General features: G+C 39.9%; 1 protein-coding gene across 1 annotated transcript in view; it reads left to right on the top strand.

Moving 5' to 3' along the window:
* The window catches only part of LOC103604938 (metallophosphoesterase MPPED2), an 84,865-nt gene that overhangs the window by 46,000 nt on the left and 23,188 nt on the right, over positions 1-15,677 (top strand). The window contains exon 3 of the mRNA XM_008589515.1: positions 1,026-1,207. Coding sequence (XP_008587737.1) covers positions 1,026-1,207 — 182 coding nt within the window. The remainder of the gene's footprint in view (positions 1-1,025; positions 1,208-15,677) is intronic.

Raw genomic sequence — 15,677 nt, 5'->3', positions numbered from 1 at the left:
TTAATATAGTTAAAGCATCCTTAACTCTGCTACAAACCCCTTAAATAATTAAAACTGTATGCATGAAAAGTCAGATTTGCATTTCTTTACCAAGTTTATTTAGTACACTTTGTTACACTCAATTAAATGAGAATGTTCTGTTTCATTTTCTTTGCTTCAGGATGATCATTTTGCCTTTTGATTCTTATGCCCTAGTGTAATTTCACAGTGCTTAGGTCTCTAAAACTATACATATATTAATGCATATGTAGATATATACATACCCATTAAAAGGCTTACTACTTGTACTGAATAGAATCTTTGCTCAAGGCATTTGAGCATTCCTAGTAAACTAAGGTGTAACTGGGACTACAGATAATTCATCCTGGTAAAGATGAGCTTGACAGAGTTCTTTTAACATCCAATTTTTTTTTAAACCCCTGTTATTTAGGCATCACCTTCCTTCCTCACCATTTAAATTGTGAATCTCTTAGCAAAAAAAAGATGATGATACAGGTGTTGAATGATTGTGGAAAGGAAATTAAATATAAACGCTGTTTCTCCACATTTCAGTTGGCAGAGCGTGTGTAGACTGTGCTCTATAAATTAGCTCTTTGCTCAAGTTATGCATGTTTAAGAAGGAATAAATAGTTATCCTCTTCCTAATGAGTAGTGGGATCAATTGGAGCATGATGAGAGAGAAATAGCATAATTTTGCTTCCCCGGTTGGGGTTTGGTATCCTTAAATTTCACCATTAATCACTCTATCAGTTTCCTGGGTTATTTCCCATTCTACACGTAAAATATTCTTTTCTTTTAATTTTTCTAGCAGGTAAGTAAGACTTTTTGAATTTTCCCAGTGGGGTTGTAGATGGTGATGCTGTGTCCTTTATGTCCCAAAGTGTCCCTTGTGACAATGGGCCCTTCTGCCTTTGCATTGGTTTGTCTGGGTGCATTCACAGATAAGAATCGATATGTATGTGCGATGACAATTGTGAGGGTTCTAATATGTTTAACTGTTATGGGATCTGTTATGTCTACTTTAGGGTCGACCCCATCCCATATGACACTCCAAAACCAGCGGGCCACACGCGGTTTGTCTGCATCTCAGACACACACTCCAGAACAGATGGTATCCAGATGCCTTATGGGGACATCCTTCTCCACACAGGCGATTTCACCGAGCTGGGACTACCCTCAGAGGTTAAGAAGTTTAATGACTGGTTAGGTAAGGAATGATTGCGTTCTGGCGGCCCCAATTAACCTTTCCCGTCCCAGTGTCACTCACTGCGTCCTAATTGAATTAGAGCACTTGGAAGCCAGCTCAGCCATTTCTCGTATGATATGCGGTGGTGTCTAGCTTTAATCCAATTCTGTTAATTAAAGATGAATTTTTAGATATTTAATTTTACTGTGCATCCTTTCAGTGCTTGGCCTTGGCGGCTCTGGGGCAGAGGGATGGAAAGCTTTGAAACCGATCTCATCTCACTCATTCTGCTTTAATGAGGGCATTCACTGGCACACAGGAGACCTAGAATCATATTTTTAATTCATTGGCTCTGCAATCTTTCCCAGATATTATGAGCAAAGATGTGCAAATGACCTACTAGTAAGAGAACATTTCTATTTTTTTTTTTTCCTTTTTGTCTTTTTTTCGTGACCGGCAACGGATCGCAACCCTCAGTGTCGCGCCCGCACTGGACCGGGACCGGCCATGGGATCGCAACCCTCGGTGTTGCTCCCGCCCCTCGGTGTTGCTCCCGCCCCTCGCTCAGCCAGTGAGCGGCCGGTCCGTATGTGGGATCCGAACCCTCGGCGGGAGCGCCACCGCGCTTCACAAGTGGCGCACTATAGCAGTGCGCCACCAGGCCGGCCCTAAGAGAACATTTCTAAGAAATGAAGGAGGATGTCAAAGTCCTTATGTGAAGCAAAGTTCCTACAGCATAGTACTGCTTGGGAGCAGGTTTCCTGAGTGAAGTGGAGGGTGTCCTAAGACCCCTGTAAAGATAAGGTGTCCTGCTATACAGCTGCAAAAACTTGGAATATGAAAGCACCCTGTACATTGTCAAAAGGATAATAGCAACTTTGTGGTTGCTGTAGAGGTACCCACAGGTTGGGGTTACTGCAACGTGTTGGATCCTCGGTCAGGCAGTTGCCAAATATTAGCATTACAAGGCAAACATGGGATTATTCATACCTAGATTAGAAGACAGATCTTTTTAAGAATACTGTTAGGGTAGAGGAAGAAGTGTAAGCGCTGTGAGATTTTAGAATCTCTAATGCCTGTAAAGAATGACATGGTAAAGAGCAGAAATCACTCTGGAAAAATAATATGTCATGAATTATATGTTAGCCAATGAAAATTACTCAGGAGATTTAGGCAAAAACTTTACGCTTTCTTTTTCCATAAAACCAAAGCAGGGTTTGAGAAGTTTTAAAATTATATATTAAGTGATGAGATGTATCTGTTAATGGAAAAACAATATTCATTAATAATAGTTAAATTTTTAAAAAATATAAGCAATAAATCTAACTAATGATTATTTTGATTTTTTATGTGACCTGCTCATCAATTCATGTTTTATGTAGTTGACATGAGAGTACATATCTGTTTTTTTACTTCTGGCTATTTTCATTTAATAGTATCTGTAAGACTTTAAATATTTTTGCATAATTTCCATATTTATCCTTTTTAATAACAACATGACATTTATGTTGCTGGCTATGCCTTTATTTAATGACACCCCTCTAAAAATGAACATTTAAATTGATGTCAATTTTTCCTCTGGTAGCTAGCACTGAAAAATGTGCATTTTTGTGTGTATATGTCTTTTTGCTGCCATGGACTTATTTCTTAGGGTAAAATACTACATATGATTAAGTTACTAAGTCAAAGGATAAGAAATTCTTGCAGGATATTGGCATCTTGCTTTCCAAGGGCATTGTAGGTATGGGCTTCATTAGCAGTGAATGAGTGTACCAGTTTTACCACGATGTTGGCAGCATGAGATATTGGAACTTTTACATTTTGTGCTGTTTTAGTAAGTATTCAGTTATTTTGTTTTAAACAGCAAGACATTTAAAATATCATTTGGCAGAATCTCATTTTTACAGATGACACAGAGGTGGAGAGAAGTTAAGTGACTTTCTCAGTCTCATTGTGGCAGAGTTGGTTCTAGAATCCAGTTCTTTTCACTTCTATTTTTGTTTCCTCTGTAAAATTTGCTCTCCAGTGTGATTATCTCTTTATTATAGCAACTTTTATCTGTGAACTATTAGCAGGTAAAATTATTTTTGCATGAATTTTGACAATTTTAAACTGTTCTGTGTCAATTGAATCTCAGCACAGAAATTATCAAGCTGCCTTGACAATGCTGATTTTTATAGAAAGGGAATGACACTGTGGGAAGTGTTTATAGAAATACAAGACAGGTTAGATCCCAGTTATAATCTTGTTGTGCCACTGACCTTGGGCAACTGAGTTAACCTCTCTTTTCCCCTTGGTTTCCCTCTGCAGAGCTAAGGATTAATACTGCCTGTCTTTCTGGATTGTTGTGCAGATTAATCAGTAAATGATTGCTGCTAGTAAGTTTTTGTGGGCCATTAATAACTGAATGGGGAATGTGGTGAATGAACCATCAACAGATATTTAAAGGGTAAAAACAAGAAGAGGTCAGAGGAATTATTTAGTAGATTAGAAGTAAACACTGGGCGATTTTATAAGGGAAAGGACTCCATAAATGGAAATGTGCCGTAACTAAGGAAATAAAATGATAAGGAAATAAAATACTAAGGCTCAGCTGCACGGTCAGTTCCTTCTCTTCTCATTTTCCGTATGATGTGGTGAGGTGGGAGCAAGAGGTCTCAGCATGGGGTGCAGAATGTGAGACTGAAGGGAGCCCATGGGATATGGGTAGAGAAGTTGGGATCCCATAGAGAAGACCCAGAATAGCTCACGGTTACCCAGGCAACCTCATGGTGCTCAGAGGGTGAGAGATGGTGTGTGATTACACTCTACCACTTGGCTCAGTCAGGAACTTCTCACCTGGAAAGGGTGCTTCCAGCAACAGCTGCCAGGTGGCCTGGCAGAGTGAGGTCAGTGGCCAGATCAGTCTAGTGCTTTTGTTGTAATGGGGTATCCAATTTTCACCGGTATGTGTCTCACAAATTTGGCAGGCTCTTAAAGTCTAGTGAACCTCTAATTGATTTCCCTCTTCCCACTGTAGTCTGGGCTACCCTGATTATTGAAAACAACCTTACTGTCTCCTAAGTTCCTTTACTCTCCCACTGAGCTAATCTGTTTCTACTAATCAAGGGCAGGCAATCCTATACCTATAACATCCCTCTAAAGTTACTAATGCCATCCCTATTTTACAGATGAGGGATATGAAGCTCAGCTGGGTTAACTTACCCAAGGTCATTTAGTAGGTAAGCAGCTCAGAGAGGCGTTTACTCATCTAATAAACCTGGGGCTGTCAGACTCCAAAATGTGAGCCCTTTTCTTTTATTATTCTGTGATATTATGAGTGGCAGCTAGGAAGCTTGCAGATTTTAGGCTTGAAGTAAAAGAAATATTGTTGCTTCTGGCAGCTTCATGTGTAAGTTGAGTGGCTGTTTGACCATTGCTAATATTGCATATATTTGAAAGACGCCTTTAATCCCTGCCCATCTTGAATTGTACCCTGACCTACCAGCTGCAAGTCCTGAGAATCCCATCATGAATTCCCTGCTGGTTCAGAGATGATGGGCCCTGGTTAACATGTACATATGTCACCTGACAGGTGTAATACACTGAGTTATTAATACAAGGTAATTTATGAGATAAACTAGCACAGCACAGGGTTATAAGAAGATGGTGCTTAAACCAGGTGCCACCAAAGGATAGAAAGGCAGTGCAGCATGTAATGGTTATGAGCAGTCGCAAAGGCCTGGCTTTCTACTTGCTGCCTTTGATAAGTTCCTTAAACTCCTGAACCTCGATTTCCTCATTTGTAAAATGGGCACGATAATAATAAGATACCCCATGGTGGTTGTGAGGATATACTCTGTGATAAAGCTTGTACCATTTTTAGAAAGTTTCCCGGCCTATAGACAATTTTCAACAGATGGTGTAGAGGGAGACAATAAAACCAGCCGTATAGACTCCAGAAGGCAGAAGCTAAAAGGGACTGGCACTGGGGCATTAAAAAGGGACTCAGAGTGTATGAGCGTGCACCAGAATGTACAAGAATACAGGCTGAAAACAAGCATCCCTCTTAACAATGACACTAACTGGACAGAATGTTGGGACTGGAAAAGCCCTGAGAGGCAGTTGAGTACTACCTCCTAATTAGATAGAAGTGGAAACTGAGGCCGGAGGGATTGGATGAATTGCCCATGGTCACTTAGCTAATGAATGGCCAAGCTGGGACTGGAACTTGGATGGGGCAGGGTGGGGTGGGTGAACTAACATGTACTGTCTGTGGGTGGCAGGGTCTAGATGCTGTACCTTTCCCCCCAATTACATGTATCATTTCATGCAATCTTCATGATAACTTGTGAAGTAGATATTATTAGTTTTTTTTTTTTTATACTCATGAGGAAACTGAGCCTTGGTGAACTTAACTTCCTTAAGACCATACGTCTAGGAGGTGACCTCAGAATTTGAACTTAGGTCCATCAGACTCTAATCCCAAGTGTGTTCTCTTATCATTCTCTATTCCCAGTCTGGGGCTTGGGATCCCTGCTGGAGGGGTCATATCCTGGGAAAACCCTGGTTCTTTGAATAAGCACCTCCTTTACCCACAGTCAAATGTACGTATGCTCAGGGTCTAAGGTGGGTTTACTTCATGCGAAAGCTGTTTCGTGTCATAGCCTGTGTATGTGAGTTGGGTGATGGAAAGGTGTTGTGAGGTTGGGAAGCATTCTTACCATTAGGTGTGGACCGTTCCAGTGGCAGTGAACACTAAAGACACAATCAATCATATAAGCTCCAAAGGATGGTCTAAATTACGTTGTGACATCAGCATTTCAGTGCACCAGACAATCCTTGGAATGAGTAGCCACTGATGAGAACCCCCAAATCTTGCCTTCTGTGGGCAGGTCTCTTCCACTTCTGAACACTTGAGTGACAAATAACCAGTATATTCCAACAGCTGTGCCTACTACCCCAATGGCCCCTTTACTCCAAAATCTCTGCCATGGGTTGGGGAGTGAAACTTTAAATCCTTATCTCTGCCACCCTGAGGGAGCCTCCAGAACCCCTGTTGTCTACTGCTTCCCAGTCTAGCCAATTAGACATCCCAGTCCTTCATCCTCACAACCAACCTGTCCCTCTCTTCACCTAGCCACTGCCCATGGTATGGTCTTCAAGGGAACCAGTCCAGGGTCAGAGGACAACTGGTTTTTTTATTGCCAGTGATTGCAGAACTGTGGGAAAGAGGCACATATAAATCTTTCCCAAAGAAATACTTTTTAAAATGATAACTAAATCCTACAGTCCCATTAATATTGTAGCTCAGTTATGCTATAGGTATAACTGACAGGCAGGTTTTGGTGAGCTGAATTGGGACCCTGCCACCTAACCGTTGTTAACATTTTCTTTTATCTTGGCAAAAAAAGTACCCAATCACAGACTTGGCTTAAAAATAAACTTGTCAACTATAAAGTACCTGTCAGTTAAAATGTGATTATTTTTATTGCTTTTTAGTAAATTCTGCATCGGTGGCTTCTAATACCACTTTCCGTGAAGGTCCATTTTGTAAGGCATTTGTCCGTGCGTGGCCTTCCTTCACTTTTGCCCTGTGTTCTTCCCACCGGGGCCTCTGATATTCTTTACTCAATTTCATTCCTACTGTGCTTTCATTTTCAGAATATTTTTGGTAGCTTTCTTCTTAAATATTACATATATGCCTTTGAATGCTGCACGAATGGATATTATCACTTGATGGCATGTTCACGTTCTTATTTCCCACTTGCAATTATACCCACACCCAGTTCCTTCCCATTTCCTAAATGCAAAATGCCCCTTCACACCTCTTCTCCTTTGCAAACTCTGTTTATGGCAGATTCTCTGTCATGGCTAATTGCTTCCCTCAACACCGCGATCAGATATCTGTGTGGCCCTTCCCATCCTTGGTGGTTGTGGAATTGTTACTTGTGTCTTTCCCCTAGTAGACAGTAGTGTGTGGGGTCTTTGCATACCTGGTTCTGAGTATAGGGCCTGGAACTTTGTCAGTGTTCACACATGTTTGTTGAATCACTGAATGAATGAATAAACATGAAAGTACAAGACTTTTTTTCTGCTTGCACTTTTGGTCCAAATTTTAAATTATGGAGTACTGTATGTATAGTGTCTATTTTTTTTTCTTTCATTCCTTTTCTTTTCCTTTTATCCTCAAAGAATTTAGAACATCCTGTTGCCTGTTGTTAGTGATTCCTGTTTACTGGACAGAAATACTTATGAAGGGTTTGTTGTTGCTGTTTAGTTTTATATATTATAGTTAGAAAGATGGAGTTCTTGGGTGGTATTTTTCCAGCCAAAAGTTTATATATAACCATCTAGTCAGTCAGAAATCCATTTTAACACAGCACCAATGCTATGAACTTTTAATTATAGCTTTTCTTTGGTTAGAATTGTCATTTATAGCTCTGTGCTTTAGTTTCTCCAGGCCTAGAAGTACTTCCAAGGAAAATCTCAAGAAGAGGGTTATTCATATTTGTAGGAGCGTTGTATTAGGCATGGTTATAACGGAGTGTGACTGTAACAAACAGCCTAGATTGTAGACATACAAATCAATTTTTGCCCGTTTTCAGAAGTCTGTGTTTCTTTTCCATTGGTCCTGCGATTGGCACAAAGTTTTGGAGCTGGTCTTTAGGAAAAGCCTTCACAGCATGAGCTATTTATTTTATTCTGATAATACATGTTCTCTTTATTCATTCCTGATAACTTAGAAAATAGAGATAAATGAAAAGAAGAAAACAAAATTACCCATGGACAGAGATAACCATTGTTAACATTTCGGTGTGAATCCTTATAAAATGTTTTCTATTGATACGTACACACACACACAATTTTTTTGTTTGTTTTACTGAAATAGAGATCTTATAGTAGTTACGGTTTTGTAGTCTGTTTTTCATCTTTTTTTTTTTTTTTTTTTTTTTTTTTTTTTTTTTTCCGTGTCCGGCAACGGATCGCAACCCTCAGTGTTGCCCCCGTACCGGACCGGGGACCGGCAACGGGATCGCAACCCTCGGCGTTGCTCCCGCGCCTCGCTCAGCCAGCGAGCGGGAACCGGTCTGTATGTGGGATCCGAACCCTTGGGTGGGAGCACCGCCGCGCTTCCCAAGCGGCGCACTATCCAGTGCGCCACCGGGCCGGCCCTGTTTTTCATCTTAACAATATATCACAAACAATTTTCCACATTAATAAGTATGGCTAAAACACTTTTTCCCAAGAGGAATACTTTCATTATAAGATATGCATACATTATAAACAATTAATTATTTGACACGTGCAAAGTAGAAAATATACTTTCCTTTGTAATCCTATCTCTAGAGTAATTGCTATTTAGTGGTTATAATTTCAGAAATTTTTTTACTTTCTATTTCTATTTTGTATATCATCAATAGCAGGAAGTCTTCAATCTTTAAGGGCTTTTTGTTTAATGACTGTCTTTCAAAATTAATAGAGCTATGCATATTATCTTGTAACTTAAAAAAATTAATACATATTGCCCTGTGTCAGCATGGCATTCTGTTGGATGGATGCACTCCAATTTATTTTTAGCCAGATCTCTATTACTGGACATATAAGGTATTTTCATTCTTTTATTATTATACGCTCTGGAGTGATGAATGTTCTTCTTACTTTCTCTTTGCAAACATCCTTAATTATATTTGTAGGATATATTCCTAAAAGTAGAATTGTTGCTTCAGACTACGTGTATTGTTTTTATTATGTATTGTCAAATTTCCCTGCTTTAAGATTGTAATTTCTCCTTAATACTCAAAGTAGTATTTGAGAGTTTGTCACTTGATTTAGAATGTTTTCAGAGGCAGCAAATTTTTGCCCTTTAAGGGCTTTAAAAAAATGACCACAAACTCTTTTTTTCTAAATGTGAACGCTTACATGATCATTATTAAAAATATATAAATAATGATATGTGAAAAAATTAAGATTGCCAGTGTATCCTACAGTTCACACACAACTACTGTTAACAGCTGGCGTGTATTCTGTGGCATGGTGTATGTGCATGTGCATGTGTGTGTATTGATGTATAAAAAGGCAGTGTGTTAGGTTAAGAGCATGAGTACAGGATTTAGTTTGGCTATGTTTAAATTCTGGTTTCAACATTGTTAATTCTGTGATCTTCAATTTATTCGTCTGTAAAAGGAGACTTATCAGTGCTTAGCGTATCTAGCCCCCAAGGGTTGTTGTGAGGCTAAATAAGATAAAGGATGCCAATGTGTACAGGTAGTAAATGGCCAGTAAATGTTATCTGCTACCATTAGGCTATTCAAGCATGCCATGACCCCTCCTTCCTGCTCTGTTGGCGAGTTTCTCTTACTCCTTGGGAGGGCAGAAGGTGGAGGGATGTGGGGAGGGGAGAATTTCAGGGAAAGTGGCATTACAGCCTCTTGTGGCACAGTGACCTGCTGGCCTGTGGCTCACTCTGCCTGTTGAGCAGAAAAAAAAAGTGAGCTCCGTGGCCACCAGAAACCTGACACTGTCCCCTTTCTAAGCACCCTGGACCAAACACAAATAGACCTCTCCCCTCAGATTCTAACTAATCTCTGAAGCACACACATGAGGGGGCTAGGCATCTCCTTTTCCTGTCTTTCAATCTCCTGTCATCTCCCTCCTGTTCCCCCTGTTGATTCTAATCCATTCACTCTCCCCTATGGTGACAGCACCCCTCCTTCCAGAAACCGTCCCTGCCACCAGCCGCTGTCTTACAAACTCCAGCACACCAGGCATTAGCCGGGTTATCAAGGGCAGTTTTCAGTTCACTTTTTAAACTCTTTCACGTAATGCTTTTCAGGCATGGTTTGCACGTTTAAGGCTTCTTAGGTTTTGGAACAGTAAAAAAATTATTATGAACTGGAGCTAGTGAACTGGGCAAGATAGGATATGCCATTTTGAATAAAAAACAGAGCGGTGGCACCAATGGTCACTGTTCTCTGGGAGGTGCCCAGAATTTCCCAAAGTATAGGTTCAAAAATGATTTGAGCATGGGAAGCCTCATTGGAATGTTTATAGTCTTATAACTTTATGACCACCTAATAATCATGTCTAATAAAGAGGTAAAGGCAGAAGGCTTTAAGAAGGGCAAATCAGATGACTTTTCCCTTGATTTACAGAGGAGAATGTGCCAGAGAGTTCCCTAGAGCCAGATCCCTGATTCTCACTGTTGAGAGTTTAATACCCGAGGAGTGTCTTAATCTTTAGTTTGCTCACAAAAACAATATCAGACATGCTGTGCTTTTTGGTTTTCTGTTCATAATTTGTTTTTTCCAGTTACTATCCTAGAGTTATCATTTATCTGCAGTACCTACTCTACTTAATTCTCTTTATCTTAATTATAGTTGTCACCATCTGATTTTTTTGTTTTTTATTTTCAGTCTCTTAGAAGAACATAACCTGTGTAGGAGGAAGGAATTTTGTTTACCATTGTATTCCCAATACCAGAACAATGACTGGCACATTAGTAGTTGCCCAAAAATATTTGTTAAATTAATGATATAGAAAGGCCTAGAATGGTTGGAAGGGTTTTTTTTTTTTTTTCATCTTTTTTAGTGTATAATTTTAAGATTTCAAGAAGTGCATATGAGTTACCTATAAATTCTATCATGTGGATAGATATGACACATCTTGTTTTCTTGCCCATAATAGTATAGCATAAGAGTATTTGCTTAATCCAAATAACAGTTGATTCATGCTTATTATCTACTTGTCTTTCTTTACATTAATGAATCTTTTTTCCTAAAGTGAATTACTTCATGGTTTAATCCATATGTAAGTACATTTTCCCAATAAGCACAAAATGAACTTTAAAGTATAGTTCAATTTTCTTATAGAATTAAGCAAATTACTTGGGGGGAAAAATGAAACCAAACACAGAATAGTTGAATATGCTCAAATAAGTAAGATTGGATTTTTGTTCCATTAGAAAGGATCATTAGTGACCTGAGGACATGATGACTAGGTCTTTTGTGATCCATCTGAACCTAATCCTCTATGTTATAGGCAGCCATTTTACTAAATTACATTAATTATAATGCCTCTAATTTATATGACATCTTTCCTCCAAAGGACTCAAAGTACCTCTGAGTGTATTAGATCATTAATGCTTATAATGTTCCAGGGAAGTTGATATGGGCAGACAGTATTGTCCCTGACTTACTGATGGATGGATGGAGATCCAGAAAGTTGGAAGGACAAGCTGGGGTCACACTGGCCGACACAAGAGCTGGGATGAGAGCTAAAGTCACTGGATGTTGACTCTACTGTTTCAGCCTTAAATCCTAAAGCTTCCTGCTTTCTCCTTTGCTGAAATCTCCCCATCTCCTGAAAAATAGACATGGGTAGGCCACATATAATCATTACTTCATAAGCTTAACAGAAAAAGTCAGGTAAACACTTTTGTTAAAAGGTGAGTTTTTTCACATAATGTATGAAAATCGTATCACTGTTAAAAAATAAATAAGATAGAAAAGGATCCTTTTGGAAACAAAAAGTCCCCAACTTTTTCAAACCATCTGGTCCAACAGGGAAAACTGAAGCCCCCAAACTATGTCATCCTAAATCCTGGAGCAGGATTTTAGTATCCCAGAATGTGAAGGGACTTTATCCTCAGTGGATTCTTTGTATATATGAAGGGGAGGTCTTCAAAAAATTCATGGAAGGGAGCTGGCCCGGTGGCGCACTGCTACAGTGCGCCACTTGGGAAGTGCAGCGGCGCTCCCGCCGAGGGTTCGGATCCCACATACAGACCGGCCGCTCACTGGCTGAGCGGGAAGCGGGGGCAACACCGAGGGTTGCGATTCCGTTGCCAGTCCCGTTGCCGGTCCCGGTCCGGTACGGGGGCAACACTGAGGGTTGCGATCCGTTGCCGGTCACGAAAAAAGACAAAAAAAAAAAAAAAAATTCATGGAAGGATTCATGTTATCTTTTAATTCAATTTTCCATGAACTGTTTGAAGTACCCTTGGGTTCTAAGTATTATCTAGGGCCAGGTCCTGCTTTGGGATGGGCACTGAGAGTGCAGAAGGGAACAAAAGAGCGAGATTCACTGTATCTAGCATCCAGCCTCTGATTGTCAGTATTGTTTCCCCCATTTTATAAATGAGGCAAATAAAACTCAAGTGTAAACATCTTGCCCAACTTTGCACAGATTGGTGGTGGAGGGCCTTGCAATCCTATGCTAATTCTGCATATCAAACCCTGGAAGATTACTCTAATTTTTTGAGGTTTTATTTATGGAATGGAACACTGATTTTATCTTACTCCTTTCCTCCAGACACTTGCATGGTATTTTGGCATAGATAGTAGCAGATTTTCAAACATTTCAAAACCCATATATCTCAAACTGAATTATTCTCCTCCAAATAGTACTCATTCTCCAAAATTCCCCTTCTGATTCACAGTACTATTAACCCAGGCACCTAAGCCTCCTCTGTCTAACTGTGACCGTGTTTTGTCAGGTTTGCTCTCTGTGTGTATTTCAGACCTCTATCATGTATAAAGAGACTGCCAAGGCCCATCATTCATCTGTCCTGGGATCATGTAATAATAATAACATGATTCCTGGGATCATGTAATAATAACTAACACTTACTGAACAACTCACTCTTGCCTGCCCTGTACATGCATTAGCTCATTTAATCCTCACAACACTATGAGGTTGGTTGATGCTGTAATCACCATTTTTATTGATGAGAAATTAGAGGCACAAGAGGTTTTTTACTTGGGACCTCCCATCAAACTGATATTTTGTGGAATGCATTTTAGGAATCATTCACTGATGGAATAAAGTCTACTGTGGCATTCAAAGCTCTCCATGAGCTGGTCCAATCGATTTGTCCAGCTTTACTTCCCATCACACTTTTCTTTGGCCTCTCCCTCACTCTTCAGACTTGTGTCTTACCATTTTCTCTCCTGCTCCTTCTTCTCTACCATGGCAACCTTCCTGTCCAAGTTTGTTCCTACCTCGAATCTTTGCAGTTAACCATTTCCTCCATCTGTCAGTCTCTGCTCAAACACCACTTTCTTGGTGAGGTCTTCATATTTTACCAGTTTCTGCATCTTCTTATTTATCATTTGTCTTCCTCCACTGAAAGCAAGCTCTGTGAGGCTCTGGACTTGTCTTAACACTTTGTGCTCCGGACCTAGAACAGTGCCTGACATACAGGAGCTGCTCAAAAAACATGTATGGAGTGAGTGAATGGATGAATGAAGGCAAGGGTCATGAGAATAGGGGTTGTGTCTCTTGCTCCCTATTGTTGTTGAGGTCCCATGCACAATGGCTGTGCAGAGTAAGCACTCGATACATTTTTGCTGAGTAGTGAATATTTGCTCATGTTGTCCCACTGCCTGCCTGCCAGTTTTGTTACCTTCCTTCTGCAAACTCTTGTCCATTCTTAAGGCCCAATTCAAAGGTTACTTCTATTATGGAACCGGCCTTGGCCTTGCCAGGTGGTCGTCATCCCTTCCTCCCCTCCATACTATGTTCAGACCATTAGCACTCATTACTTGCAGGGCTTCTGGTCTCCTGTTTTGGTTATGAGTCGCCTGAGAGCATACTTCAGCAGAGTCTCTAGCATATAGTTACTCTTCAGTAAATGTTTGGTTTTCCTCATTTCCTAGTTGTGCTTCTCTGAACAAAACGTATTGCTTCCCTGAGCTTCAGCAACCTCTTTTCTACAACAAGCGGAAGTAGTCACAGAATTGAGAGGATGAACTTTAAGGAATATCCTTGGAAGATGCCAAATTCCATATAAATGTTAGAGATTATCATACTGTTGTTGACATCCTGTCTCATCTCTCATTGCCCTACATCAGAGACCTCTGAATGCACTTCCAGACTCTGCCATGGGTTTCTGGATAATGACAGTCATTCTTCTACCAAAGTGGTGCTTTGCTTTGACTTTAAACTTACTGATACTGCCTAGATCACTTCCATTTTATTTCCCCCCTCTCCCCCAGCCTGCCTGCGTATTGTGTCCAGGACTCTTGATTTCAGCTGTCCCCTGGGTTTGTGAATGCTATTTTCCTGGCTTTTCAAGCTGCCTGAAGAGTCATTCCTGCTTCCAGTCTATCACTTGACTCACTAATTCTTGACATCCCCCCCACCCCACCTTTGACTGATAAATTTTCATTATTGGTTTTGCGTGAAAGTCTTCAGGGTTCCACTCTGCCTGACCCCTGTGGTCACTTAGTGATTACATGCTCCAGCTGAGGTAATTTATTCACTTTGTTTTGGTGTGAACATGTCCCATGGGGCTTGTAACTGCTGTAATCACTTGACCCTAGTGACTGTTAAATGCTTTAAACACAGTTATTTTAAATTTATAATTGTTTTCATTAAAAATCCCTTATAGTAACTTAACTGACCTTGCTGTCAATGTGGCATTATGTGCAGGGGGAAGGAATGAAAATATTATGATGCAAATAATATAGTACTCATCAGAGATATGTAGCAAATCGTTAGCTCACACTACACATTTCACTGGAGTCCTGCAAAGAAGATGAAAGGGAAGAGGACATAATTATAGCACCATCCATGTAATTCAATACAGCCATTGCTGCACGCGGGCAGGCGAGCAGCCTCGGGAGCAGGAAGAGAGTGGGGTCCAGGTGGAGTGCTAGAGGGCCTCGCGTCAGGCCCATCAGATGTGTGGACAGCACTTCTCACCCCGATGGGTGGTCCCTGTTCATTAATCATGTTTTAATTAACATTTTTATAGTACTTTGCAATATTTCCAAGTTTCAGAAAAGTTGCAAGAATAATAAAACGAACTCCCACCTACCCTTCACATAGATTCCCCAATTGTTAATGCTTTGCCATATTTGATTTATCTGTTTCTCTCTAGGGGTGTGTGTTTGTGTGTGTGTGTGTGTGTCTGTGTGTCTGTGTATTTTTGTTCCTGAGGCATTTGAGAGTAAGTTACAGACATCACGCCCCTTCACCCTAAATATTTCAATGTGTCTTTCCTAAGAACATGGATATTTATTTATATTAACTTAACTACCATTATAAAAATTAAGAAAAATAAATTGATATACAATTCTATTATCTAATCTACAGACCTTTTTCAAATTTTGCCACTTGTGTTAATAATGTCCTTTATAGCAATTTTTTTCAACTCTAGTATCCAATCCAGAATTATGCATTGCAATCAGTTTTAAAAATCAAATCAAATCAAACTAAATCAAAACACTGTTTCTCACTTTCATACCTTAGGGAGTGAGGGTTCATACTGGAAACTTGGTCCTATGAAATTAGTATTTTTACTTACATTTTTAAATAATAATTTTAAGAAGAACTTTATATTAAGTGACAAGACACAGTGCTTAGTGGGTATTTTGCAGACACATTTATCTCATTTAATTGTTTACTGTTCCCTGGGTCACACAGCATACTGGGCATACATGGTATATTGGGCCATTCTTCTAGTATGCTGGGCATACTAGTATTCTTCATCTATTATTCTTCTGTG

The sequence above is a fragment of the Galeopterus variegatus genome, unplaced genomic scaffold (assembly GCF_000696425.1).
Source record: "Galeopterus variegatus unplaced genomic scaffold, G_variegatus-3.0.2 Scaffold5492, whole genome shotgun sequence".
Lineage (NCBI taxonomy): Eukaryota > Metazoa > Chordata > Mammalia > Dermoptera > Cynocephalidae > Galeopterus > Galeopterus variegatus.
This window is presented reverse-complemented; position numbering and strand designations above follow the sequence as displayed.